Source organism: Diplodia corticola, assembly GCF_001883845.1.
Source record: "Diplodia corticola strain CBS 112549 chromosome Unknown scaffold31, whole genome shotgun sequence".
NCBI lineage: Eukaryota > Fungi > Ascomycota > Dothideomycetes > Botryosphaeriales > Botryosphaeriaceae > Diplodia > Diplodia corticola.
The window spans coordinates 206,815-234,327 of record NW_017971510.1 but is presented as its reverse complement, the minus strand read 5'-3'; the positions used below and the strand labels follow the sequence as shown (position 1 = coordinate 234,327).

Here is a 27,513-nt window from a genome sequence, read left to right as displayed (position 1 = left end):
AGCTGTAAAGTGACTGGAGCCATGAAGCAAAGCGCCTTGGAAAAGCAGTCTTTTTTGGGTTCATCGTCCGCGTTGGCGCTAAAAATCGGAGGCCGTAGCTCATAGCATGTTTTAGGGTCCGGTAATGGAATCGGATCAAGTAAAAAACCAGTCAATGTGGTGGCACAGGGGGATCGTTCAAAGCAGAATGGAGCCGCCGGTGGAGGTCAATTGTACACAGCCAGGATGAGAATGGAGAAGATACCAAGGGAGGTTAGCCTATCAGTTGGCGGGGGAGGGCGTCAAGGTTAGGTAAGTCCACACCGGAACGATGGCTACGGGGGCATGGGGTATCTGAACGCTGGTCGGTTCCTTGGTCACGTGCCAACCGGCATGGAAGGCCTTGGACCTAAGCGCTCGACATATACCCACGACCCCCCATGGGCAAGAAGTGGACGTTATTCTGTAGCACCAATTGGTTTGCGTCCCTCACCAGATGATGATGTTGTTCGAAGGAGGTCCTTCAGGCTTTTTTCCGCTGCGGTACCGGCACTTGGATCATGCAGAGCAGGTTGAGGACCACGATCAGTAGGATGAGATGGAAGCCACGTCGAAAGGGCCACAGGGCGCGGACGAGGTGGATGATGATGTGTTGTGGCACCGCCATTGAGACTTGAAGATGCCCCCGTCCCCATGGGTTCCTCGGAAGTGGCCAGAGATACACGCGGGGATGCAGCTCGGGCGGCGGGACCAGAGGACAAGGTAATGGACGGGCGGGTAGAGTCCGACACCATCCAATGGGCGGTATGATTGAAGCCACTGGGCGACGGAGGGTCATGGTAGTCATCGGCATCGGCACGGCCGTCGTTGGAGCCGAACAGGGCAGACAGTCCCTTGCGAGCGTTGCTATCCCCAGACACGATGCTTTTCAGGCTTCCGTAGGCGGAGTTCTTCTTGCCGCGGGAGCTGTGGCCAGCAGCGGACGAGACGGAGGCGCGCGAGGCAGTCCTGCTGCCGACCAGACGCTCGCTGCTGCTGCTGGCCTCAGGCACAGCCGACAGGGCGGTGTCCCTCACAACGCTCCACCAGCGTTGGCGCTGCTGAAGCTCGAGCGGTATTGCTGGGTCGAGGACCTCGTGCGGGGGACGGTGGGCAGCATACTCGTCGGCCAGGCTGAGTTTGCTGCGGGCGCAGATGGCGGCAATGGCATCAATTGCACCCGAGATCTCGGGCTCGACGGCATGCAGGATGCCATCGAAAGAGAAGTCGGCTGCAGGCGGCAGCGTCACAGGACGCTGAGGCATGTGCGACGAGGGGCGGCGGGGGCGAGACGAGGAGCCGCCGGAGTAGGTCCTGACGATGACGGGGCGCGACGAGACGGAAGTCTCGGTAGTGGTGGACTTGGGCCTGCCGCGAAGCGAAGCGCGCCAGGATGCGGCACCGCTGTAGAGCTGGCGGAGGCCGGGGAAGCGCTGGGCGGCGGTCGACGAGGCGTCGTTGGCGGCGGTGGACGGAGAGGGGCCTTGCGAGACGGCGGTGGTGGACGAGGACGGCGACGGGCCCCAGAGGCCGGCGGGCAGATGAAGGGCCTGTCGGCGGGCATCGGTGTTTCGACGACAAGTAGACTGGTCACTCATGTCGGCTTGGGCGGCGGCGGGCGGCGGCGAGGTCGCGTTGCGGAGCTGGGCTGGGGCATGGGCACGGGCGCGGGCTGGCGAGTCAGCGCGGGCCAAGATTGCGCGGTCGTCTCACGGCGCCGCCAGTCCAGTGACCTGCAGCGCATGCGTTGTCATCGCGTGCGGCTCGTTGCTGGTTGGGCGGGCAGCTGCGCCGATGCGTTGTCGAGGAGCAGGACGCGGGGAGGCGTCGCGACCGGCCACTAACCGCCCGCGACTGCGTGATCCGCTGCGCGCCATGCAGCCCAGAGCTCGCGCCGCCGGGTCCACTGGCCCTGCCCGCGCCCGCCTGGTGTTGTTGACGGGCCAAACGCGACACGGCGCAGACGTTGTGCGCCGCCGACGCGCCCATGCGCCCATGCTGCTGCCGTTGACCCAGACGTCGCGCTAACAGCCCACAGCCCACAGCCCACCGCCCACAGCCCGCCGCCGTTGCGTGCCCCCGCATTGCATTATGCAGCTCTTGATGCTGTCTAGCTGGCTCCGGCGTAGCTGCCCACTCGCGCCGGCCGGTTATCTACATGTGTTCCAAACGGAAAACCCTGAGCTCTCGCCAAACGCCGTTGCCGCAGTAAGATAGTCGCCCAGCTTCCAGCCTCCTTTTGCCCATTGCCCCCCTCCTGAACGCCCCAGCCCAGTAGTCCTCGCTCGTTACAGCGACACGTCTGTCTCGAGGATCTGAGCGATCAGCCGCGGCCGCCCCAGCTCCAGCACCTTAGTCCCAACCACCGTTCCGACCTTGTCCACCAGCTTTTCTTTTGTTGCCTCGTCCGATGCAACCCCATTGGTCAATGGCGCTGCCCCGCGCTCCATCGACTGCAGCCCGCGCAGGATCACCGCCACCACCATCTCCGCCTCTGCCTTGGTCGCCTCATCCGCCAGCCGCTCCTTTAGCACCGCGTCGAAGAGCTTGAGGTTCGGCAGAACGAGGAACTTGGCCCCGTCTGGGCCCATGATGCCCTGTAGCCCCAGAATCGCCCCGTAGTGCGTCCCACACGGCTTCTTATCGTCCAGGAAGTTTTTGCATAGCGTGCCTGCCAGCCGCTTCTTGAGCGTCTGCGACGAGTTGCCGTACCGCTTCGCGATCTCGATGATGATGGTGCCGGCCAGGTCGCGCAGGTCGAAGTGGGCCAGAGGGTTGCCCTCGGAGCCCGTGCCTAACCGCTTGCCCATCAGACACGTCAGCACCGGGGCGACCAGTCCTGTGATATAGGCGTCCATGTAGAGGCTGGGATTGGTGAGCAGCGCCGACGTCATATGCATCATCTGCGTGAGGATGAACAGGTCCTTCATGTTATGCGTCACCTTCTCGGCTATGTACTGCACAAAGTACGGCACCAGCTGGTGGAGGCCGGGATCTGTCCGGAGGCTGCCCAATGCCTGCGCCCGCCACTCTTCGTTATCGGCATCGCCAAGGGCGCTGACGATGCGGTCAAAGTACAGCTGCAGCTCTTTGGAAATGACATGCTTGACCAAGGGCTTGACTGCCACATTGTCGTATCCATTGACCGCGGCGAGGTGTGGGTTTGCGCCCGGTCCCTTGGGGAGGAGGTCCTGATGGCGCGAATCGGCCGACGTCGGATTTTGGGCAATGGCAGGCTGGACGCCTTCGAGTGCGAGCCAATGTGCTGCAGAGCGTCAGCGTGGGGCGGCGCGAGACGCGACGTGCGCCTGCAAGCTCACCTGTGAAGGATATTTCGCGAGGCACCTTGGGTAGCGGGGCGTTGATGAGCTTCTCAAAGTCGACTTCCTCGTCTTCGACGTAGAAGAGCGGCTGGCCGGGCCCCATGGATGCCTCGCCAAAGCGCAGCGGGCGTGTTGATTCGTAGCCATAGAGCGGCTCGACATCCAAGACGCGCAGGGCCTGCGACACGTCCTGTGTACTCAGAGTGGTCCGCTTGGAATGGCGCATGAACTTCAGAGCTTCCTCCAGCACCTGGCCGATCCTGAACTCGACGTCGCGGGCCAGGTCCTCGGCCACGTCGTCGCTCAGCGAGGCGATTCCCACCGACTCGGCGACATCTTTGATGTTGTCGGGGTTCCAGACCGACATGGTTTGTGGATAAGAGGGCGATCGGCGGTTCGGGCAAGTAGTGGAGGCGTGTTATGATGGACTGGAGGGTCTTCGGGGTGGGCGGCGCTAACGGCGCATGGCGGTCCGTCTCTCTGGCGGGAAGGAAGTCTGAGTGCGCGTTGCAGGAAGGGTGGTGGACGGCGATGGGTGGAGAGGTGATAAGATGCGGCGAGTGCGAGGCCGAGGAAAACGGCAGTGGTGACGAAGGTGTTCGCGCGCGCGTCGCGATCGCGGCTGCCAAGCCCGCCCGCCGAGCCTCCCGCCGCACAGACCACCCGTATAAAGAAGTCACCGCCCGCCTCCGCATTTCTACCAACTACCTACAAGCACAAATCCGAAGCACGATCCTTTCCGGCTCGTTTAGCATTATCATACACTCAGTGCTGTCCCCATCACTTTCTTGTCACTACTCTCTTTCTCTCTCTCGCGCGCGAAGATGGCTCGTGGTTCAGTCGATATACCATTCCAGATGACATATGACTGCTCACTACTTCGTAATATCTGAAGGACTATGCATAACTTTTCAGTCAAATCCCGATAACCGACTCATATGAAGGGGGCGCAACTACGCTGGTAGCACTAAAGTCTCCGTCCAGCAGCGGGCATACCCCAACCTCCCCACTATCAACATCATTACAGTGGCTCCACTCCGCCACCACGATGTCGTACCTCGCACCATACACCTTCGGAAATATCGGCCCCAAGCTGAGCAGCTCGCCAGTCACGCCGTCAAACCGAATCTCCTTCCCCGTAATCTCCAGCACCAACGTATGCGAAACCGATATCCCCGCTGCAACCGAACCCCCCGTCACCGCTCGCATCCCACCACCGCAGTCATCCTCCTCGCCCTCATCCTCATCCTCATCCCCATCCCCATGCGGCCCAACAAGCCCCTCCCCAAACCGGCTACACCACGCATATTCCGGCGGCTGCTGCCGCTGCCGCTCCTCCTCCTCCTCCTCCCCCGCCATCAACAGCACGTCGTCGTCGTCGTCGTCGCCGTCGCCGTCCCGCCCGCGCCCGCTCCCGCGCCCGGGCTGCCGCCGCTGCACCATCAACGAGCACGCCCGCCGCGCCTCCTCCGGGACGCCGACGTCGAACTCGATCTCGTCGAGCCGCAGCTCCGACACGTGGGCGCCGTAGAGCGCGCCCATGGCGCTCGCGGGCGCCACGTGGTGCTCGCCCGACGCGATGGTGCGAACGTGCGGCCCGGCGCGGCTGATTGTGCGGCGTTCGCGCTGCTGCCGTTGCCGCCGCTTCCCGGATGAGCTGTCGTCGCTGTTGTACCCTTCGAGGTCGGTGTGTGGATGTGGGATCCTGGTGTGCTCTTCCACCCGCCAGTGGAGTTTGTGCACGCGGAGCCAGTGTTCGGCGGTGTTGAGGAGGGTCAGGCGCGCGGTGCGGGTGGTGTCGAGGGGCTGGAAGATGGCGGGGATGGAGAGAGAGGTTTTGACGGCGCAGGCGGGGAAGCGGCGGCGGTGGTCGAGGGTGGTGAGGCCGACTGGGAGGGCGAGGAGGCGGCGGATGTGGAGCGGTTTTGAGGCGGTGGTGTTTGAGGTGGTGGAGGTGGCGGTGCTGGTGGTGACGGTGGCGGAGATGTGGTAGGAGAGGTCGACGGTTGGCGTCGAGGTGGTGGCGGGAAGATGGCCCGGTATGACTATGGTGAAGGGGATTCCTTTGAGAGTCGATGAGAGTGTGGATGTTGGGGGGTATGGAAGGGACCAGCGGTCGATTTCTCGTCTTTCTTCGGCGTGGGGTTCTTTTGCTTTGCTGAACCCGAAACATGTGAAGCTGGTGGAGGGCTCGGGCTGATGTGTTTCGAACTTTACTGTTTGGACGAGAGAGAGGGTGAGTGAGGTAACGGTGCTGTCTAAACCAGAGGAGAACTCGATTTGTCCAGGGACAAGGACATCCGAGGCTTCCCAAACATTATTGATTATAGGAGGGAGCGGATGCGGTAGGGTGATGTGGAAGACCATCTTGAAGCAATTATGTATCGTTGACGTTCGGCGTGGCTCACGGGATCAACCCGCATTAAAGACTGTCGTCGGTGGTGAACAGTGGTACAGAATCGAAAGGGAGTGCTTTGTCATTAACAGTTTGGCCTACAGACATCGCGGTGAGTGGACAGCCCACCGACACGTCCTCACCTACTTTGGTTCGGGTTAGTGATATAGCGCCGTCTTGCACGAGGCTTGCAGCGCCGCAGCCGCCGCTAAACCATATGAGGCAGCCAAGACTCAATGTGTGTCCCGAATGAAAGTAGGCTAACGGGAATGCCGCTATGCTTACGTTATATTCATTGAATTTCATCTTTAGTGCCCGCCTCTTTACGCACAGGTATGCCATTGGCACTTTTCTGCTTCGCAAGCAACGCCAGACATGATATGTCAGGAGTCCAGAGGCCACCTGTTGGATGCTGAGAGTTGAAACATGATTTCACCAGGAAGTGTGTACAGATTTACGGATTTGATATGGTTCAAAATCCTTGATGTATCCAGGTCGCTACTTGACAATACAGCCGCCTTGAACATCCCTCGCTATGATGACTTGTGCACAAATTTTGCTGGGGAGCTGCTATCCTACGGCGGCCCACGCTTTCTCGGCTCTCGCCTTCAGTTCCAGTTGGTCCTCCTTGTTCAAGCGGGTACCTCGACGGCGCTTGATGAAGTCTTCGGTCTCGATGATAGGTGCTTGTTCGCTGCCATTGGGGACGAAAGTGTAGCTCCTGAACTCGGTGTTCATCCATCCCGTGCCTTGTGCGCATCCAGTCAGCAAAACAATTTCACGTAGACCATGGGTCTGAAGTGATGACTTACCATCTTCATCGAATTCTGACCATTCTTGGGTAAAGCTGTGCAGGAGTCCACCGTGAGTTACAACGACAACTTGGCCGTCCTCGCCCGCCAAATCCCTCAACCAGACACGTGCTGCTCTGCACCGTTCCGCGATTGCATCGTGCTCCGCTGCCCATGGAGCTTTTTTGTTGTTCCATCCTTCTGTCACCAAGCTAAAGTCTGTTGGCTGGCCTGAGAACTCGCGTTCAAGTTATTTTTTGCCACTTTGGGGATCGCAGGGTAAGTCGCTGTTCTCTTGGAGCTCTGGAAGTTCCGCGCATTGCTGCTTGCCGTAGTCGGTGTGTGTTGGATCCAAGGGCGAGACATGGGCTTGGAGTCGAGCTGGACCGTGCCCGCCTTGTTACCCGTATAGGTAATTTCGAGCATCGCCTCGACCAACTAAACTATTTCCAGTGTTACTGTGACTGAGCTTTATTTGTAGCGCTCTTTTGGATGATCAGAAATGGAGGCTTCCAGAAGATGCAGGCATGCAGTGAAAAATGCACGCGCAACGCCACAGTCTGACATGGCTACACGGATACACTGCTCCACCACATCCTCATCCAGTGTATCCGAGTCGACAAGCTGGATGGGCATGCATTCTCGACGGAGAGTGGGAACATCAACTTCCAAGGCTACATACTCGTATCATGGAATGTGGAGGACAAGTGCGTTGAAAGTGACCATGGTATGAAAACCGAGAGTGCCTATGAATTTTCCTACTGTTGCGACAGAATGTTGCAGCCTAGCTGTTTATCCGGAGATGGCGCATGCATCTTGAAGCCACATGCTCCTTGGGGTGCCGATTACGAATTCTCCGGACAAGAGGTTATTGTGTTAAACATGTCGGCGATGCGGTAGGTCATTTGCCTCAGCTTACCGATAAACCATTCGAGTAGGCGCATGAAGTATGTCCAATGATGGATTTGGATAATGGAAATCCACTACTCATTGGCCCCCACTTTTGATGCCATTCAAAGGGCGCGCAGGATCAGGAACCCCGCCTCGCTAATTAATCAACAATGACTCATCATTCCGCATGCATGCTACTTAATACATCAATATTCCAGGGACAGCCCGACCTCGACGATCAAAAACCTTGGCCATCATCATGATATCAAGATCCAAAATCCAGCTAATCCCGTGGGACCCCGAGTCGCCCGACCATATACAAAGACTTGTTGAGCAGAGGGTGCAGTGCGGATGGCATCAGCTGAGGGTCGCCTCAAAATGGCGCGACGAGCAAAGGTCTGGTGTCAGATGCCTTTACTGGATCGTAAGTTTCAACCATACAGGCATGAATCCATATCACCTAACCAGAACCTGACCAGTGCTTCTCACCCGGCGATCCTGAGCTAGAAGAAAAGCTTCGCCGCCATCGAGACGCATACCCAAAGGTACACGCTCAATAACCTGGCTCCTCGGATACCCCGCCTCTGACCCTTGACAGGAAAAAGATGCCTTACGTGATACCGGCGCCTCAATCAGGGGCGTCCCCAGGACGCCTTCCATGGCCGACATCCATCCGATTGGCCACATCTCTCTTGACCAAGGAAACTCTGACGCAGCTGACCTGAACCTGGATCTGCCCGACAGCGGCGTCTACTGGATCAAAAACTTCTACATATCCAACGTACTTCAGAGCGGAGGCGTTGGGCGGGCGGCCATGGACATGATCGAAGCCATGGCGGTTGAAGAGCCGCTTTGTGCCAAAACACTGGCTCTCGATACGGTGCACGTCGATGACCAAGTTCTCAACGCCGGGTTCTTTACAGCGCAGGGGTTGCCGCAGCGCAAGGTGAGAATTCCCAGGGTCTGTAGTGCTGTGACAGTTTGATGACTCCAGGTGGGCAGATGAGCAACCACGAATGGTATAGGCGGAGAGGATACCGTGAAATCAAAGTGGTGCAGAACTTCTATCGGGAGCCAGATGCCGAGGGCAACATTTGGGATATCAAGACAGTCTTCATGAGGAGGGACATCGGCTGAGGCGGCGTTGGATGTGATGGTGAGGGTTTATGAGTGAGCAGCTTTGGTCGACATCAATTCAAGTACCTCGGCGGCCATCCGATTGGCTGCGTGCTGTCTTCGCAAACCAAAAAGAGAATTGCTAGTTGTTTTTTCCGTCATGTCTGACACCTAGGCCATTGTATGATAGATCATCATTCTGGTAGCAAAAAAGGAAACTTTGCCTCACAACAGCCGATACCCATGCTACATTTGACTACATGCTTTCACCGTAATACCGAAAGCAAAATGTGAGATGTAAGCGCATGTGATGGAGACCCAATTTGATGGAGCACTGATGGCTCGCCGCGACATGTGCGTATGGACAGTGAAGCATATAAGATTGCCCTGGGGTCAGATCGACTGGGCTGGCCACGATGCTGAACCTCCTCACGGCGGCTTGGATTCAGTTTCAGACCCAGACTGGTTCTTCTGCAAAGCGGTGCGTATGGGACTCGGTTAGGGTCCACGCCTGACTGCTACATGTTGACTGCATATGATCAGAGCGATGACTCGCTTAATGTCCCACAGCGACAAAAATGACCTTCCAACAATCTACCAATACCTGCTCATCGGCCGGGAGATCACCGGAGGTTGGTTCTGGAGTCACGGGTTGCAAAAAGTTAAGTATCAGGAACCAGGGTGGGATTCGAACATCCGTCGTCTCCAGAGTCCTAAGTCTCAAGATCCTAACTAATGCAACTAGTCCAGCGGTACTACGCAGCACATGAATACATACTAGAGGCATCTTCTGGCAGTAAAAAGTGCTGGATACCCTTATAAGTCAACCATGTCTGCCTACGCCATATGGCCCACCGCCCACCAGCCTTACCACCCACCAGCCTCACCACCCACCCAGCCTCACCACCTATCAGCCTCACCACCTACCTAGCCTCACCGGCCACCAGCCTCACCACCCACCAGCCTCACCACCCACCAGCCTCGCCACCCATCAGCCTCACCACCCATCAGCCTCACCACCTACCAGCCTCACCGGCCACCAGCCACCAGCCTCACCGGCCACCGACCACCGGCCTTAGAAACTAAATCTCTTGCCTAGACAATCGTAACATCATTCCGGTGCAGATGAAGCCATTTGTCGTCAAACAGTAGAGCCACACCCACTCGCACATACTTTGACTCTTCACCTTCTTGCACGAGTAGACAATGATACTCACTTCTCTCTCCGCGGCTAGTTTTGTGACTTGTGTCAGCAATCGCGCTAGCAAATCAGAGTCTGGGTCAATACGTACGGCACGTGTCCAACCAACACCCAGAAGATGGAGCCAAAGTTCAGCTCACCTCCCTTCTCACGATCCAATAAAACCCCTGCAACGGTATCGTCGTCTTCAAAGTCACTTTCGTCCTCAAGACCGGTGAATTTGGGCACCCAACCGGAGCCATCGCTTCTGGAGTCGTCATTATCGGCATCGTCATCCTCGGCTATCGCACTTCTGTCTTCATGAATGAACCGGAAGTGGATATCCCCATCTTCCACCATGAGAAGGTTCCGGGCAACAACTCCTTGTTTTCTTCGGTACGAGTCGACGCGTTCCTTTTCTCTCAGCTCCCCGACAATGACGCTCGCGTCGAGAGTGAAGAGATCGGCTCTCAAGTCCAGGATCTGGTCCTCTGAATTTTCGCGCCACGCTACTCGGGTGGAGTTATGTGGCTCGAGTCCTGGCATGTTGGCGGAAAAATGGATCTTTCCGTTTCTGCTTGCCCAGCTCCAGCTTGGTGCTCCGGTTTCCGGGAGGAACTCACAGCGGGAATTGTCATCTACTATCCACAACAACTGTTGATGCAGAGCGCTGTCGTAGAAGATGCCCTTGAAGCAGGGATTGGTGTCTCCCGATTGGATTCGATCCACGATTCCCGAGATCGCAATCAGCTTGTCCGACGCAAACGTCAACTGGCAGCCGGTGTATATCTCGAGCACCTTGAACCACTGCTCCAGGTAAGCGCCCACCTTATCCTTTGCCCCAAGCTTACAGGGCGACAAGGATCCGGGAAAGACGCGGCTTTTGTGGTAGTCTCCCATTTCGTATTGCAGGCTTTCGTGCTGGATGTCGCGCCAGCATTCCCAGTAGACCTGCGTCCCGGTGAAATGCAGAGTCCGAGGTGACAACAGTCGTTCCTGTAACACCCAGGCACGCTTGTTCAGCGGCGATCCATGCGCGTCGCGCGAAAAGAAGCGCTCCTGTAGGCCATCCACGTAAATGGACCAATTCTCCTCGGTGCTGCTGGCCGCTCTTTGGGGAATCCGAACAGCTTTGGGTGCCGTCTGCCTTGGTCCAAGCAGGCGCCCAGAGCTATTGGGCGCCGCGGATGCAGCGATTGTGAGGGACGAATTCATGTAGACGTCTGCCATCCTCGCCGCTTCGAATGCCCAGTCTTCCTTGTCATCCTGGACGATGCACAGGGAGTCGATCCACAGATAGTCGATACCGATAGCCAGGGCAGTATCGACTGCGTCTCGGAACAACGGAGGCAGATCTGTATAGGGAAATCCCTCGATCCTCTGGCTTAGATTTCCTTTCTCCGTCTTGACCGGCTGCTTGCCGCCCCAGCAATGGCTCAAAGCAATATACCGAGCGCGTGATCCTTGCGTGGGCCAGATTCGTACCCGTCCCTTTGATTTCACATCCCTGAGGTCGAGAACTCGCGTCGGTAGTCGTGGAATTGCATCTCCTTGGGACGGAAAATTGCACCGACGGTGGCTTTGTTGGCAGCTGGCAATCCATTCCCGAATAAGAACTGAGAGAATCTCGAGACTCGGCTGTTCGGTCAGAGCGAGCCTGAGCGGGAGGTCAGACCCCTCACGCTGCGAATGTGTACCTGCCAGTGTAAGCTGAAAAATCTTTCTGTACTGCGGGACTAATGGAGGAAAACCATACTTGAGTCGGTAAAGGCTTTTAGTTCTACCAGCCTGTGCCATCTCATCCATTCTGCTTCATCGGCGCCCTTGTCCACTTGGAAAGCCATACCATGCGAGCGTAATTCCACCCTCACCGGACGAGGCTCATCTCTGCTGATGCCGAGGTACATGAGGGAAGTTTCGAACTCTTCGTCCCGGTTCCTTTCGCGTTCGCCACCTTCAAAATCCATGTCGAGGAAGATTGCACCGTCCGCGGTGATCTGCTCCACCACTAGCGCACAAAGCTCGCATTCTTCCGCGGATTGGAGAAGCTTCCACACGTTGGGAGTGTGCTTGTAACTCTCAGGAGTGGATATCGCTTCATGTGTTATGTTTGCGCAATAGTGGCAAAGCTTGCTGAGGACTTCGTGCTGTGTGAACAAGCCGGCACTTTTCAGTTTTTGGATGATTTCAGCATTGAGATCAAGAGCCCCGATATCCATGTCGAAATCCTCTTCAAAGGTGACCTCATCGACAGAACCTTCGGGATCGAGAGGAGATGTTGCATCATCATCTGGTACGATGTCCAGATCTGACTGAAGGATCGAATCCTGGTATGGTGAGGAAGGTGCGTCAGAAGCCATCGGAAGAAGTGCGTCGGTTGTTGTGGTTATGGTTGCTTCCAACCCCCGAGGAAGGACTCATGCTGTGAGTAGGGCGCTGCCTTTAAAGGGCTGTGCGGATCACTGCGACCCACTCGGGCGTCTTGCTTATCGGATAATGCCGGTTAATGCCCACAGCTGACAATTATAGACAAGGCAAGGTACAGGGAGAGGGTGGGGGCCGTTGTTGGTGGAACAAATACGTTGCCTTGTTGACCCGGGTATACCCAAGCAAGCGACGGCAAGCTATTGAAAAGTCAACTAACTCCACTATCAGAGGATTCTAATATGGCATGTGTCTGTTCCTGCACATGAGACGTTGCATGACCGGATATACAGATGAGCCCTCATGAAGTCTCTCGCCCGAGCCGAAGCGGAGGGGCAACACGGCCGTTTTATGAATAGCGAGCCAGCGATGGTTCATTAAGAGATGTTAAAGTATACCTGATGAGTGAAAAGACTTGGATAAATTGATAATGGCCAAAACAAAAACTCTCGAGTCAGGCCATACTAAATATAGATTTTCCCCGGGGTGACCACCGTCATCTGATGCCACAGCTCAGGCCCTACCCACTTCCTGATATTCTTCAAAACAGCCTCGTCATCCACTTTCCTAAAAGGTTCCGGTACGTACTTTGTCGCCTCGCTGCGGTTCGACCCAGTGTGAGGCCAATCTGACCCCCAAATAAGCTGCTGCGGCACTTCCCGAGCGAAGGTTTTGACAAGCTGCTCCACATCGTCATACCCCCCCTCGGTGAGCTTCGACGAGCGGTACAGCGCAGATATCTTGACAAAGACCTTCCCTCGCTTAGCCAGGTCCAGAAGGGATGCGAAGCCCGGCTGTGCGGTCACGTCGGTGCTGCCGTTCGCAAGCTTCGTGAGACCTCCCATCCCACCCTGGTGATCTGCAATGACGGGGATGGGGAGATCACGGACAACATCGTGGATGTCTGGGGATGTTTGATTAGCAGGGTAAAGCGGGATTATGATCGGCTGGCCGCTCACAGTCCCAGCTGATCCCGGAAACCAGCAATTGACACTTCCAATTGCTGAATGCTCTGACTCTTTCCACCGCTGATGTGATGTTTTTGCGGAGATCCTTTGCTGTCTCTTCCGAGTCCGCTCCTTGCGTATTGATGCGGATGCCTCTGACGCCGAGCGAGTTCATCTCCTGGAGCTCTTCATCCGTCACGTTTTCGGGATCAATGACGGAAATGGCGCGAAGCAGGTTGTCTTGCTGAGAAGCAGAATGGTTGCGGAGGAGGTCCAGAATCAGGGAGTTGTCAGTTCCGTAAGGCGATGGCTGAACCAGCACGATATTTTCAGTTGAGTTTGTTACCGTCAGTTTGTCATTGAATGCCAGCAGTTCGTCGTATAACGCCGACTCTGGCGTGTATTGTCGATCAGGCGAGTATGGGTACCGGGGATCGAAAACATGCACATGCGTATCCCAGGACTCCACGGGGATATGCCAGTTGACATTACTGCTGGCATTCGAGGAATTTGAGCTACATGAAGAGTCAATGATGTCTCTCGAGAGTCCTGGTTTGCCTACTTTTGGACCCTGGAACATGAGCCATTTGTTGCCGGGAAGCCGCTCGAAAGAGCTATAGAAGTAGTTGGTGCCATTTTCAATTGAATGTACATACTACAGTTGAGGTCAACACGGCTAGTTATATATAGTGGATATCGGTCCGTCCCTACTTGGCGTTTCTCCACCTGAGGCAAACCCCGCACGCAGTCCGGAACACATTCCGGACATAGTTGTTTACCCCGGATGTTTATAGTCCTTATGCGATACGTAGGCGACGCTTTGTGTGAATCAGGTAGCGATCGACTGAGTGGAGATAACGCAATGCATGCTAGCCCCGACAGTGTGTGTGCTCGTAGGGATATCTCGAGTATGTCGGTATCAATCGGCTTAAAGCATCCTCTCGATCAACCTTCACAAAAGCATATGCTGCAGCTTCGAGTTGAAGGCATTTTACAGTGCATCTTCCGTCGAGAGAATGGTAATCGAGTGGATGTGTCTTTGCAGACAGTGCTCGACCAAAACCGGGGGAGGCTCGGATTGAGGTGCGGGGCCCTGTTGGGACTTTCCATGGTTGTTTCATGGCATATATTATGACATGTAGGCACAAACATCATGGTCTTGAGCCAATTCGTCACATACAAGTTATGACCTACTATTTCACGGAGCTTATCGGATAACACGCGAGTTTATGGGGATCAATATACTTATCTGAAGCGATGGGTTGGAGTGAGCCAATTAGAACCTCCGCACGCCGCAATGACCCGGAGCTGTCTCTTAAAGATGAATATCATTAAGCCCCTCATTTACATGGCACGCGTAGGCTCATGTTTAAAGAAGAGCAGCACAATGTCTGCTTCGTATAGCAATAAGCGCAATTATAATGTCCAGAGCTGCTTCGACCATTGCTGAGGAACCTGCTGCCGGTTACCAGGCATGCTCACCAAAAGACCGTACGATCACAACCAAAGAGGGGCTTTCTGCGCTTCTAGAGGGTCTGCCGTTGCAACATTTATCAAGTTGGTCCATGACGGACATGGCGAGGTACCCACGCTCCGTGCACGTGGTGTGCGCTTTGGGGAACTGCGGATTGCTGGCATCGCCCAGCGATCAGGGAACTTATGACGGCTTGCAAAAGGAAAAGGTACCCAGATACCCCTGTCGTATCAAAAAAGAAGCCAAAGGGCTCGCATGATACGTAGATGACTCGTCATATCCGAGCGAGTACGCCATTTCTTTTCTTGAGAAGTCAACGGCATATACCGATGGTCACGAGTTCGTCCGAAAAACCTTTGTATCAGAAGGTGGATACATTGGATTCGCGCCACTGTACGCTTGTGCGGGCGATGACATGTGCATCTTTTTCGGTGCGAAAACACCAATGGCTATTCGTAAAAAAGGGGGATCACTACGAGTTTGTCGGAGAATGCCTGATTTACGGGGTCATGGATGGGGAGCTGATATATGGAGAACTCGAACGGTAACAAAGTTGAGAATCTTCAATTCTGATGATGATGATGATGATGACGATGACAGCATTGTCGTCATTCCATCTGGCTCGCCAAGCAGTGATCGACGGGCCTGCGTAGTAGGCGCGAAAGACTCAAGTCAACATGGGTACTCGTAGATGATCGCGTACCGAATATATGGCAGGCTTGAGATTATTTGAGATGCGAAATGCGCCAAGGCTGCGGGGTGGAATGCAGGGGGGCGATGACGATAGTATGTAGTCATGTTCCCAAGTACAACTCGGTCCTTCCTCTCCTCCAGATGATGAACTTCCTGTCGTGGTGCTGGCGCCCTTGTTAACGAACAGATGTGCCCTCGAATGCCAAAATGCACAGGACAGTATATATGCGTAGACCGACATGCAACACACAAAAACTGGAAAAGGCTCGGACAGCTCTGTGCGATGCAATAATAGCCACTGTGTATCCTCGAGAAGATACACGTCTGTGTCGTATACACAAGCGGTGTTTTCTAATTCAATCATGTCGACACAATGATTCTTCCAGGTGTAGCGCACGCCAAGGTCTTGTGTGTCTGTGTTTGGCGTCACGGGCTGCTGGTTGATGATCCTGGGCTTTCGTCAAGTCAATGAAGGATGAAGCAGCTGGACATGTTAGTCATCTGGACAGCACCCAGTCTGTCGCCGGGGAAGGCCCACAGGTGGGACCGCAGCTGGGACCGCAGCTGGGCCGCAAGTAGTGGATCATGTGTGTACCATGGCGATGGCTCTCTTCTCTCTGAGACACAGTCATACGCCTAAATAACAATGAGGATGATGATGGTGAAGTTCATTCGGGAAGGTGGCACTAACGCATTTGGGAACATTCGGCCATGAGTGCACGCGCGCTAAAAGTTCCCGGCGTGGGAAAACTGAGAATTACTTCGATGGAAAGTAGTCGATGATGCGGTGATCAGTGACGGATGACGCAAAAGAACAAAAGTGTTTCGCAACTGTCTGGGACGTCGGTATTTCGGATGTCATGCGCCGGCCTGGCCGTGTCACCGTGCTTCCCGTCACTACTACTCGTGGAGAGCCGAAAGATCGGGCGGACACACGGGTTGGTCAAGGGATTGGCTAGCCCATATCTCCACCGTCTATGAAGCTGCGCCGCCTGCTTTTTCCGGGGTCGGGGTGGGCAGTTAGCGTGGGTGGTTGATTGGTAGAGGAGCATGATTGGAAGCTGGAGTGGTGTGCTCCAAGCGCCCGGGTCGGAGCAGATGCCTAGACGATGCCTAGACCGTCGCCATGGGAATTCCACCTTCCGCCCCGGGCCTAGCGCCCCCGCTCTCGCCAAGCTTTCGGACCACCCCGAGTCCCCCATCTTATCGCCTCGACTCCGAACCTCTGCTGCCTCTGGCCCTCCGGCCTCTGCTTCGATGGAGTCTTCGCCGCTATCGTCAAGCTTTTGCCCAGCTTGATCGCCATGCATGAATTTCTCCGAGAAATTCTGTGGGCAGCAAGAATAGACATAAGGCTGACTCCGGCTTGTCTTTGGATGCCTCCAGCGCCGTCCCTCGGCCCGCTTCGTGCGTGAGAAGCGGACCATCCACACTGGCTAGACCCTGCCGCCACCCACGCCTCCGCATTGACGGCGGTAATACGACCATTGGTCGTATTTCCATCGTCGCCTAATGCTGCAGGAACAACAGGCATGTTGGCTAAGGCTTGCCCAGCGCACTTAAGCTTATCTGCATTAGGCAGGCACTGGCCTTTCCTCGCGCCTGAAAAGCGGCGCCAACCGCCGCCCGCAGCCTGTGTCCTCGCACGCGAAGGATCGGGGAGGATGAGTCGTGTCGCAGACTACCTACTTACCATCATCGCCGTTATCTCCCTGTGCTGGGCCATGTTGCACGGCAGCAGGGAATCCCCTCTGTCAATCTCCCATTCAGCCGTGGAGAGAGACGCTTGGACGGCCAATACGAGACTACTGCGGCCGACGGCCGTTATCTGGTCATTCTCAAGTCAAGCAGTCGGCCATGATGATGCTCAAGGAAGGTGGTCGCCACCCCCTTCCGAGGATCTGTTAGCATTGGCTAGTGATGCCATCGAGGCTGCAGATGCTGTCACTGGACACGCTCAGACCTTCCCCTTCTGGCCTTCGCTTGGTTTAAGCCTTTGCTTAAGCTTGCAACTTCGGACTATCAAGCACTGCTAAGCTGGCACCTGCTCGGCGCCGAGAAACAGATATAAATCCCACTGTCCGACACCACCACCCAGCTTCTCTCTCCAGCAGCACCCACCATCGCTCCGCTCTCTCGGCCTTGTCTGATCTGACCCGTCCTCCATCCCATCCCTCACCATGCCCAGCTTTTCCCACCTCGCCCTGGCCGCGCTCCTCGCGACGGCCAGCACTGCCACGGCCATCCCCCCGCGCATCGGCGTCCCCACCTCGGACGGCACGGGCACCGCGTCCATGGTCCAGGTCCGCAACACCAAGCACGTCAGGAGCGGCCCCCGCGCGCTGGCCAAGGCGTACGTCAAGTACGGCATCCCCATCAGCGCCGAGCTCGAGTCGGCCCTCACCAACTCGACCGACGCCGTGTCCAAGCGGGCGACGGGCAACGTCGTCACCACGCCGACCGAGTACGACTCGGAGTACCTCACGCCCGTGTCCATCGGCACGCCGGCGCAGGTGCTCAACCTCGACTTCGACACGGGCTCGTCGGACCTGTGGGTCTTCAGCAGCGAGACGCCCAGCAACGAGGTCAACGGGCAGGCCAAGTACGACCCGAGCAAGAGCAGCACGGCGAGCAAGCTGTCGGGCGCCACGTGGAAGATCTCGTACGGCGACGGCAGCTCGTCGAGCGGCGACGTGTGGAAGGACAAGGTCACCGTCGGCGGCCTCAGCGTCACCAGCCAGGCCGTCGAGGCGGCCAAGGCCGTGTCGTCCGAGTTCACCGCCGACACGGACAACGACGGCCTGCTCGGCCTCGCCTTCAGCAGCCTCAACACCGTCTCGCCCACCCAGCAGAAGACCTTTTTCGACAACGCCAAGAGCTCGCTGACCTCGCCGCTCTTCACCGCCGATCTCAAGCACAACAAGGGTAAGCATATATCATATACATGCCGTTAAAAGCACCTTGCTAACACAACAACAACAGCCGGCTCCTACAAGTTCGGCTACATCGACACGACCTCGTACACGGGCTCCATCACGTACGCGTCCATCTCCTCGGCCAACGGGTGGTGGCAGTGGACGTCGTCGGGCTACGCGGTCGGGTCCTCGACGTTCAAGTCGACGTCGATCAACGGCATCGCCGACACGGGCACCACGCTGCTGCTGCTGCCCGACAGCGTCGTCAGCGCCTACTACGCGCAGGTCAGCGGCTCGTCGTACTCGTCCAGCCAGGCCGGCTACGTGTTTCCCTGCTCCGCCACGCTGCCCAGCTTCACCTTCGGCGTCGGCTCCGCCCGCATCGTCATCCCGGGCTCGTACATCAACTACGCCCCCGTCAGCTCGTCGTCGTGCTATGGCGGCATTCAGTCCAACAGCGACATCGGCTTCACCATCTTTGGCGACATTGCGCTCAAGGCGGCGTTTGTGGTGTTCAATGCTGGCACCAACCAGATTGGGTGGGCGTCCAAGACTTTGTAGATTGTCGGGCATGGTTGATATTGAGAACGGGGGGTTTTTGGAATGAAGGAGAGAAGAAAGAGAGAGAGGATAGTAGAAGTGCCTGGAAGCTAAGAGGGAGATTTGTCTTTGGTCATGTAGAGAAGAATTCACGACTTGCGGAGATGCAGAATCAGTCCAAATGTCCTCGTACAGTGAGTGATCAGGTCAATGAATGGTTGGTCCGTTCCTGTGATTGGAAGTGTAAGAAGGGTTCATTCATGATAGCCACTCTGGGCTCCTTTGGAAAGGCATCTCTACATGCTAACCCCAGGGGTCGTACCAGTAGCAATTAAGGCAACGGCAGTGATGGCACCTCCAACAATACAAAAAGCTTGGATCGTTGGTGCAGGCACACCGACAGCAGCCCCAGAAATCCATGTTGCTTGCTTAGGTTGAGCTGTTGAGTGAGTTTGGTAAGGTGTTTCCTGGACATGTTGAATTGCTGTAGTTGGGAAGGCAGTATATATGCCAACCAAGGTGCGGTTTTTCTCATGTGATCAAGTGAATGGATGAAGCGTGGTGTAGATGCGTCGTCTTGTGCGGCACACGTGTCGGTCAGTCGCAGAGTCGTCATCCAGCTCGGGAATCATGGTCTGGCGACCCCGAGTCAGAGCCAAAACAACAAGGTAGCACTACCAGGCCGACCATGATTTAGTAGCCCTTGGCGCGCCGCAGTCGGAACAAGGTTTTCGGTGGTGCACGCGGCTTTGCCGTGGTGCACGTGTGTTGAAATGTATCTTAGGAGATGCGGAGCGTAGTTGCAGGCTGTCGTAGAGGGGTTGCATGAATTCACGAAGTGCACAGCACAGACAGTTCCAGAGTGAGACTCGGCAGTGCTGTTGTGCTGACTTGGACAGTCGTCAATTTAAAGGTGTGTTGTTTCGAACCTTGCATGCCACGTTACACGGGTTGTTCTCGATGGTTGTGTGCTGTCTTGACTCCTCGGCTGTTGATGTGCGCGCACGATTCAATATTGTGAAGGCGGGTATCGCGAGCGCAGATGCTGATCCTCTTGGCTGCCGACGATAGGCAGGTACATGGCCGCCCGCTGTCGGGCCACAGACGTCAAATCGAGGCGTGCCACACGTGCGAAAAGCAGTGGAAAACATTGACGGCTTCTCCGGCCCCAAAGTCATGCGCGTGCAACTGCAATGCATGGAGGTGTGGAAGCGAGCCCACTCCTGGTGGCTTCCGTTCTTGGCCGGTTTCGGCTCCGTTTCGCTGCGCCGCGGGTCCAGTAATGAGGCGTGGCGGTGCCGGCCAATGGGCGTAGCGAGCACCACACACGGGCGTGGCGAGAGCGGGCAGGCGACGATGTTTCGTCCAAGACAGCCAAGGGTCGCGGGGTGGCAGCGTGAAACTGGCCGGCTCCTGCCCGATGGTGTCTAGCTCCCGAGCCTCCTTTTCCCCCATCCATCTCGTCTAACCGCCGATCCTGCCCGCGAGAAATGAAGCTCCGTCCGTCTCGCCTGCTGATTCGCTGCCGACCCCAACCGACTTCATGGCCATCAGGTACGCATTTGCACGTGGAGCCGGTGTAGCCAGCCTTCGCTCCACACCTCTCCTCGTCGCCGGGCACTACAAATATATCCACCCGCTGCTCCCCGCTGTCTTTTTGCCTATCCCACTCTCATTCGGCTTTCTCGCCTCCAATTGTTGCCATCATGCGTTTCGCCGTTGCCGCCGCTGCCGCCGCCGCTCTCCCGCTTGCCGCAAACGGCATCCGCATCATCCAGGGCAACGACGATGGCTGGGCCGAAATGAACGTGCGCCTGGTCAACGACGCCCTGAACGCCGCCGGCCACAACGTCGTTCTGTCCTGCCCGGCCGACAACCAATCCGGAAGGGGTGAGTTCTTTTCTTTCTTTAAAAAAAAAAACACAAAAAAAACACCTCCCACTGACACGCGCCCCAACAGGCTCCCTCGACAGCGACCCCGAAGACCGCGCCGACGCCTGCGAGTACGACAGCTGCGCCGCCGGCAGCGGGCCGTCCGGCCACAACGCGACCGACGCGCGCCTCAACTGGGTCAACTCGTACCCCGTCACCGCCATCCGCTACGGCATCTCCGACTTCGCCCCGCAGTTCTTCGACAACCAGCCGCCCGAGCTCGCCGTGACGGGCCCCAACGTCGGCTCCAACCTCGACATCCAAGTCCCCTTCTCGGGCACCGTCGGCTCCGCCGTCTACGCCGTCGAGCAGGGCATCCCCGCCCTCGCCTTCTCGGGCCTCACCAGCGACCGCACCGCCTGGACCACCTCCCCGCCCCCGCTGTCCGCCCAGGTCTACGCCGACCTCGCCCTCAACCTGACGACGGCCATCATCGACTCGGGCGCCCCCTACCTGCCCGCCGACACCTTCCTCAACGTCAACTTCGGCGAGGTCGACGCCGCCACGTGCAACGACGCCGCCAAGTTTTCGTTCGTGCTCAGCAGGATCAACTTGGACACCCCGGTGCTGTCCACCGGCGACGTCGAGACGTGCGGCAACGAGAGCTTGCCTACTGAGAGGTCGGTCGTCAAGACGGACGGCTGCTGGGTCAGCGTGAGCGTCGGCAACGCAAAGGACAAGACGACGGCCACGGCCGATGTGCAGGCCGTGGTGCTGAACAAGCTGCAGGGCCTGTTGAGCTGCTTGCCCGCATGATGGATGGATACCCCCCCTAGTGTTTGAAAATTTTTCTGTATGATTGGATTTTGATTGATCATGTTCACACGTTTTGCCAACCCTCTTTGATTTGTGCTGTTCGAGTTTGATTTCGCGTGCTGTGTGTTTACCGGTAGCATCAACTTGCTGTTTCCACGCCGGGTGGGCGGCACTTCGTCATCGCATATGAGCAGCTGCTCGGGGAAGCTCTCCGCTCCGGTGGAGAAAAGGCCAACGAGGACATTTCTGAAGAAGAAATGCTTGATCTCTGCCCCATCCTGAAGCAACCGAGCTGGTTCAGGAGCTTTCTCCCCTCAGTGAAGCAAACGAGCAGATGCAACTGGGAGCATACAAGCTTCATTTGCCCATGAGCAAGAAGGATCTCTTCTTTGGAGAACAGCTGCCAGACGACGTCGTCAGGTCGAAATTCGGCGCACTCACATCATCCATCACGGCATGGTCGGGCGCGTTTGCATGTGTAGGACCCGTCGCTCCCGCTGCGTTGCGGGAAGAGCATCGCCCCCTCTACAGGAAGGCCATGATCCTCGGCGCCACCGGCACCCTTGATTCGCTGCACAACGCGTTCCAAGAGAAGAAGCACCGCAAGCTCTTTGTGAGAGGCTGGGCGGCATACGCCATGTGCGATGCAGTTTTCCGTACTTTCCAAAGGGAAACGCATCCCGGATCCAAGGCCTTGAATTGCTTTGGGGACATGCTGTCGTCGGAAACCATTAGAACGTGGGAGGATATTATCAGAGGGTGAGTCCGACTGCGCCAGATGCAGTCATGTACTGACCTTCTTTAAGTGATGAAACCTGAGAAAATGAGCGATTGGAGAGCTTTCACACTCGTGCTCTTCTCTCAGGCCAACAGAAACGGCGAAGTCCCCGACTGGGCCTCAACTCTGGTGCGGAATAAGTGCAGAGGCGTGCTGTTGGTCATAGGGCCTTGAGAACAGTCAAGGGAAGCGGACGAGGCCGAAAATGGCCTCATCACAATCTTCGAGGAAGTCATGAAGTTCTCTCAGGTGCTCAGCCAACAGTGGACCTCTTGAGCAGTTCGTTTCCCGCAAATGATGAGGGCGGAAACTTCAGTGCCGGGCGGCATTCTGCCGTACAATGCTACGTACATGGAAAGCGATCGGGCGGACGACAAGGAGGACAACGAAGCTACCATGCACGGGCAAAGGGCGGTGGAGATGGTAGTTCCACCCGCACTGGTGAAGCAGGGTAAAGCGGATGGTGAGAAATTCGAGGTTGAGACGTGCATAACGAGGACGGTGGCAGTGTTGGTGAATGGCTTCTTGATTCTGTAAACGTGCACGCGGTTTCAGCATTTTTTGATGGTCTTCTCAAACAACGTCCCATCACCGTTGGCGATATTTGGAGTGAGGATCAAAAGTTATATCCAACTCGATGTAGTAGCTTTCAAGTCCGGTCATTCACCGCCAGCCCTATACAGTTATCTCGAGGCTTGCAGGAATGTGCTTAATTGAAATTCTCGGAAACAGCGATATCTCGGGACCGAGCGGTGCCATTGGCCGAGTGAGTGAGGAATGTGATTGGATTACTCGGAGGAGTCGGAAACTCGGAATCCGAGACGGCCATGCCTGCCCGGTGCTTGTCTCAGATGTCTGATTGCATCACCATTCTTGCCATTGAACGCTGCTCGAGGGGGTTCAAAAGGCAGACCCAGAAAGACGGGTCAAGCATGAATGCAACGCACATCCACTTCCATCCCATCTCATTGCCAAATCATGTCCGCTGCAAAGCCGGAAAACGGAGCTCAGCTGCAGGTCATCCACCAGGACCTCGCCGGCAAAACCGCCATCGTGACGTACGCACTCAAGGTGACGATTTGCCAGGATGGAAACAGCAGCAGCTGACTCGAAGCACACCTCCCCCCAACAACGGTGCATCCTGGGGCACAGGCCACGCCATCACCCTCCACCTAGCCAGCCGCGGCGCCTCAATCATCGGAACCTGCTCCTCGCCAACCTCCCTCCACCACATCGAAAACATCAGCAACGCAACCAACGCCGCATAGTACCTTAAAGCGGGCGTCCATCCAGCCCCGAAAATCGTCGGCGTCCCGGCCAACCAACCTCTTGTCGCCCGACACGCCACAACGCCCCTGCTCGCCGCCGTGCAGCGCGAGTTTAATGACGACGGCGGCAAGCTGGACGTGTAGCTCGCTCGTCAACAACGCCGCGTAACTACGACGACGAGCTGCGGCCGATCGGCCGAGCTCGACGCCGACTACCTACGTGCAGCGGGCGGAGCCTTGCTCGGCAAACGCGCAGACGCTGGTCCTGTCCTGTCCGTCGACCTGCTTGCTGTTCAGAGAGAGAGGGCGTCTGCCGTCTTCCGGCCGGGGTCGCGCATATATCGTCAACGTCTCGGCGGATCAGCTGACGAGAGAAGGCCCTTGCCGCACGAGTGAGTGAGTCCGTCATTCATTTCTTGGCTGTGAAAGTCGTCGTGTTGCAAAAAAAAAAAAAAAAAAAGCCATGTCCACTATTATTGACCCCCCCCCTCCCCAACGATCGTTGTGCAATGCAGTTCATTTGGGGTTTTCGCGGCGACCAAGGCGGCCATGGCAGGGACGACCGTCAACGCGCTGCTGGTGGGAGCTTATACCGACACCGAGGCCTTCTGTAAAGGCCTGTCGCCCGAGCAGGCGAAGGCTGTCACGGACCACATGATTGGAAGCACGTCGGTGGGCAGGTTGGGGACGGCCGAGGATGCGGCGAATCTTGTTCGGGCTCTTGGTGAGTGAGAAGGCTGGATGGATCACTGGCTCCGTGGTCGGTGGCGGTGGTGGTAGTGCAAAGATTCTGTAGCCGCCGGCTGCCTGTTGCAGTTTGGGAGGAACATCGCTCCAGCACTGGAGAAGACATGTACGTCCTGGACATGGGCTCACGAGCAAAGAAGGCATTGGAACAGAATTTGGCTTGTTGCCGCGCTTTCGGCAGCGCAAAACAATTACAATTAATCCATTATCGGTTCACTTGGCGAACTAAAGTCTCCTGCTGTATAGGTAATACTCTTCTAACCGTCGTGGCATCTCGATCGTCGTGCCTCTCTCTGCTCGTGTTTTTGCACCATATCCCAGCGTTTCAAAGATTTCCCTTCTTCTTCAACGAACAATGGACGCGCAGTTTAGAGGGCGAGCATGACGGCGCCCATGGCGGCAGACAGGCCGGCGGCGAAACCACCCGCCTGCAGGACGCCGGCGGCGTTGGTCGAGGACGGGGTGGCGCTGGGGGTGGAGCTGGGGGTGGAGGCGGAGCCGGAGTCGGAGCTCGGGGTGGAGACGGCGTTGGACGACGAGTTGCTGCTGCCCGAGGACGAGGCGACGACACCGGTGTTGGACGTCTTGCCGCTGTTCAGGTCCTCGCAGATGCTGGCCGAGACCTTGGAGGATTCTGTTGGAGTGCATTGTCAGCTCGTTGGTCTGGGAAGGGAGAGGGGCAAGCAGCAGCACGTACCCATGGCTTCCTCGGCCGTGCACTTCTCGGAGATGCAACCGATGACTTCGGCGGCAAGGTCGTCCTGCTTCTTGCACTGGCAGGCGGCGTCCTTGACCTCGCAGCCGACCTTGGGCGCACCGGCCTGGATGCAGGGGATGGCGCACTTGGGGATGTCGGCCTGGGTGTAGGCGGCGGCCATGGAGGCCGAGGCGGCGAGAACGACAGCGGTGGAGAACTTCATTGTGATTTTGGACGGGTTGGATTTGTCGTGGTTGAAAATGAGTGGACTGGTTGGTGGGTTCAAACGAAGGACTGCGAGAAGCTCGATGCCGAGACAAAACACGGCGAGACCAGAGCGTATTTATCTGCAGTTTTTGCGAGCAGGGAGGGCTCAAGGCCGTGGCCGTGGCCTTTGCTTGTCAATATTCGCGTACGAGGGGGGTAGTCCAACGGGCCGCGGCCCCCGTGCGAAGGCAGAAATGAGGGTTACCGATGCCGCGAGATAAAGGCAGAGGCAGCGCGGGGGCTTCAGGGAGGCCACGGTTGAGCCGGTTTTGGAGCGACGTTTGCTGATCTGAGGCCGTCGGCGTAGGGCAGGCTGGCGGGCAAACGCTGGATAATTCTCTCGGAGCTGAGATGATAGGGTCCGGGGGGCGTCGGCCGTTTCTACACGGACCGTTGCGGGTCGGATCGACGCCAGACTGAGTCGACATGGAAGCTTAAGAGGGACAAGAGTAACGGTGCAATTTGGACTGAGTCTTGCCCACATGCCGTCTAACCCGAATAGATGGAAAACGGGGCATCTTTATACATGATGGATTCTTGCGGTTAAGATCTCCTCTCGGGCCGACGCAGTCCATTTGCCGCCGAGGGCGGGATGCCGACGGGGAATCCGGAGTGCAGAGCCAAGCGAAAGCACGCCAGCGAGCCACGGCGGTAGCTTTGGCAGCCGGCGATGCAGAGGCCAGAACTGGCCGTCTCTACACAGTACGTCGTGGTGGCAGTTCCGGAATAGGAGAGACGGCGGCAAAAGTTTCCGGGATTTCGAGGGGGGGCCGTCCAGGGCGATGGACCACCATGGGTCCCGGGCGGTAAGGCACCCACAGGGCCACGGCCAAGAATCCCACCGCCATGAGGTCGCAGGCTCCGGTTGATGATTCCCGTCCCAAGGACCTGCTTCCGATGCTGGTGCGCGTAACTCCGTGGGCGGTATCCTGCAAATTTCGGCGACAGAAGATGGTTGCAGGTGGATTCCGAGGGTTGACCGGCGAATTTCCCGCGTGGCTGCTCCGCCGCTGACTCTGCGGGACGTGATAGGTGAGTTTGTCTGAGATGGAGACTGGATCTCGTGCGATGTCAGCGGCGGGTCCTAAGTGGCGGTTGATAGCTTGCTCGCGCATGCAAGCGAGTGAGATTCGGCCATCGCATCGGCGCTAGGCTTCTTTCGGCCCTCGGGCTGCCTTCCAGAAGCCCGCGACTGTCCAGACGACGTTTGGAGACGGTGCAGACGATGCGGACGATGCGCGGACGGAGGGCTGACGGGCCTTATAGACGGCCATCCCGGAGATAGCGAGACCAACGACTTCCGGTGCTAGGAACACAAGCCATTGGCCTACGCGCCTCTAGGGCAGCTTCGAGAGGACAGTGCCTCTGCCATGGCTGCAGTTGTTGCACTGTGGTGGCCCTACTGCCCAGCGAGTTCGCCTCGCGTCATGGACCAGTCACAGGAGGCTGACCTAATCACAGAGTCGGCTCCGCACTCTTCGCTCAACTCCGCCGTCTCCGCCGTCTCCGCCACCTCCCACTCATTGTCCCGCCCCTCTTAGCGCTGTCCCGCTGCCCCTCGCGCACCTCACCTGCGCCTTCTCTCGCTAACGTCGCACCATGTGTCCTCGCTCTGGGCGACTTTTGTGCAAGAATCCTTGATCAACGCCATTTCCACCGAGATCCCTGCCGTTCGCCCTAGCTTCTATGCCTTCGAGCGCCATGTCATTCGCATTTGATGAATCAAGGACGCGCTTGGCAACATGAGCCCGACTTCCTACGAGCGAATCCGGTGCTCTTGAAAAGTATACATCGAGGATACCTGCAAGACAATGGATGACGCCGAGGCGGACCAAGTCCGCACCGGAAGTACCCAATCATGGCGAGTAGATTCGGCAGCTGATAGAGCATATATAACAAACCCTTTGACGGGGGGTTGGACCACAGAAGCAAGCAGTTCGGAGAGCTGGCTGTCGAACAGAAAGAGCGATGGGCGTTCCATTTGGCAGAGGCAAGGGACAAGCCAAATGGCATGATGGCTCTGCGGGCAGGCCACCACGATACTAGCATTAGAGGTTAGTTGCAGGAATCCAACCGAGAGCAGCTGAGAGTTGTAGAAAACGGCATTACAATGAACCAAAGGGAAACTCTCAATCCTCAAACTACGTCACAGACGCCCTGAATACCAGATAACCAAAAACGACATCGCAAGACATCAACTCCATCCTTCACGTTACCAGAACGTGCCTTGAAAGCGCCACCAGCTCAAACATGCCCCAGTTCCCCTATACGCTTACAAGCTCAGACACCTTCCCCCCCTCCCGTTCCAAAGCCCGCCCTATCCACTTCCCTTCCCATCCCCTCCCCTCCCCTCCCCTCCCC

General features: G+C 57.0%; 11 protein-coding genes across 11 annotated transcripts in view; 4 read left to right on the top strand and 7 right to left on the bottom strand.

The window, feature by feature from the left end:
• Positions 1–437: 437 nt before the first annotated feature.
• On the bottom strand, positions 438–1,616 carry BKCO1_3100065 (uncharacterized protein; the record flags this gene model as incomplete). The annotated part of the gene is made up of 1 exon (XM_020274342.1): positions 438–1,616. The coding sequence occupies one exon, from the start codon at positions 1,614–1,616 to the stop codon at positions 438–440; it is 1,179 nt and encodes a 392-aa protein (XP_020129575.1).
• A 690-nt stretch (positions 1,617–2,306) lies between these two features.
• Positions 2,307–3,708, bottom strand: BKCO1_3100064 (transcription initiation factor tfiid complex 60 kda subunit; the record flags this gene model as incomplete). Its single annotated transcript, XM_020274341.1, has 2 exons — positions 2,307–3,283; positions 3,339–3,708. The coding sequence occupies 2 exons, from the start codon at positions 3,706–3,708 to the stop codon at positions 2,307–2,309; spliced, it is 1,347 nt and encodes a 448-aa protein (XP_020129576.1).
• Positions 3,709–4,256: 548 nt separating this feature from the next.
• Positions 4,257–5,708, bottom strand: BKCO1_3100063 (uncharacterized protein; the record flags this gene model as incomplete). The annotated part of the gene is made up of 1 exon (XM_020274340.1): positions 4,257–5,708. The coding sequence occupies one exon, from the start codon at positions 5,706–5,708 to the stop codon at positions 4,257–4,259; it is 1,452 nt and encodes a 483-aa protein (XP_020129573.1).
• A 1,969-nt stretch (positions 5,709–7,677) lies between these two features.
• On the top strand, positions 7,678–8,555 carry BKCO1_3100062 (acyl-n-acyltransferase; the record flags this gene model as incomplete). The annotated part of the gene is made up of 4 exons (XM_020274339.1): positions 7,678–7,842; positions 7,898–7,963; positions 8,017–8,364; positions 8,421–8,555. The coding sequence occupies 4 exons, from the start codon at positions 7,678–7,680 to the stop codon at positions 8,553–8,555; spliced, it is 714 nt and encodes a 237-aa protein (XP_020129574.1).
• Positions 8,556–9,795: 1,240 nt separating this feature from the next.
• BKCO1_3100061 (heterokaryon incompatibility protein) lies at positions 9,796–12,074 on the bottom strand (the record flags this gene model as incomplete). The annotated part of the gene is made up of 2 exons (XM_020274338.1): positions 9,796–11,411; positions 11,471–12,074. The coding sequence occupies 2 exons, from the start codon at positions 12,072–12,074 to the stop codon at positions 9,796–9,798; spliced, it is 2,220 nt and encodes a 739-aa protein (XP_020129571.1).
• A 528-nt stretch (positions 12,075–12,602) lies between these two features.
• On the bottom strand, positions 12,603–13,665 carry BKCO1_3100060 (transcriptional family amidohydrolase family protein; the record flags this gene model as incomplete). The annotated part of the gene is made up of 2 exons (XM_020274337.1): positions 12,603–13,042; positions 13,098–13,665. The coding sequence occupies 2 exons, from the start codon at positions 13,663–13,665 to the stop codon at positions 12,603–12,605; spliced, it is 1,008 nt and encodes a 335-aa protein (XP_020129572.1).
• Positions 13,666–17,432: 3,767 nt separating this feature from the next.
• Positions 17,433–18,728, top strand: BKCO1_3100059 (secreted aspartic proteinase precursor; the record flags this gene model as incomplete). Its single annotated transcript, XM_020274335.1, has 2 exons — positions 17,433–18,177; positions 18,235–18,728. 2 exons carry the CDS (start codon positions 17,433–17,435, stop codon positions 18,726–18,728), a joined length of 1,239 nt encoding a protein of 412 aa, XP_020129627.1.
• A 1,685-nt stretch (positions 18,729–20,413) lies between these two features.
• Positions 20,414–21,395, top strand: BKCO1_3100058 (acid phosphatase; the record flags this gene model as incomplete). The annotated part of the gene is made up of 2 exons (XM_020274334.1): positions 20,414–20,597; positions 20,668–21,395. The coding sequence occupies 2 exons, from the start codon at positions 20,414–20,416 to the stop codon at positions 21,393–21,395; spliced, it is 912 nt and encodes a 303-aa protein (XP_020129626.1).
• A 367-nt stretch (positions 21,396–21,762) lies between these two features.
• BKCO1_3100057 (uncharacterized protein) lies at positions 21,763–22,214 on the top strand (the record flags this gene model as incomplete). Its single annotated transcript, XM_020274333.1, has 2 exons — positions 21,763–22,154; positions 22,202–22,214. 2 exons carry the CDS (start codon positions 21,763–21,765, stop codon positions 22,212–22,214), a joined length of 405 nt encoding a protein of 134 aa, XP_020129625.1.
• A 2,342-nt stretch (positions 22,215–24,556) lies between these two features.
• BKCO1_3100056 (cfem domain-containing protein) lies at positions 24,557–25,108 on the bottom strand (the record flags this gene model as incomplete). The annotated part of the gene is made up of 2 exons (XM_020274332.1): positions 24,557–24,822; positions 24,886–25,108. 2 exons carry the CDS (start codon positions 25,106–25,108, stop codon positions 24,557–24,559), a joined length of 489 nt encoding a protein of 162 aa, XP_020129624.1.
• Positions 25,109–27,432: 2,324 nt separating this feature from the next.
• BKCO1_3100055 (uncharacterized protein) overlaps positions 27,433–27,513 on the bottom strand; it is a gene marked incomplete at both ends in the record, with an annotated part of 1,215 nt that continues 1,134 nt past the window's right edge. The window contains one exon of the mRNA XM_020274331.1: positions 27,433–27,513. This exon is cut by the window's right edge and continues 1,075 nt beyond it. Within this exon, the coding sequence (XP_020129623.1) occupies positions 27,433–27,513 (81 nt within the window).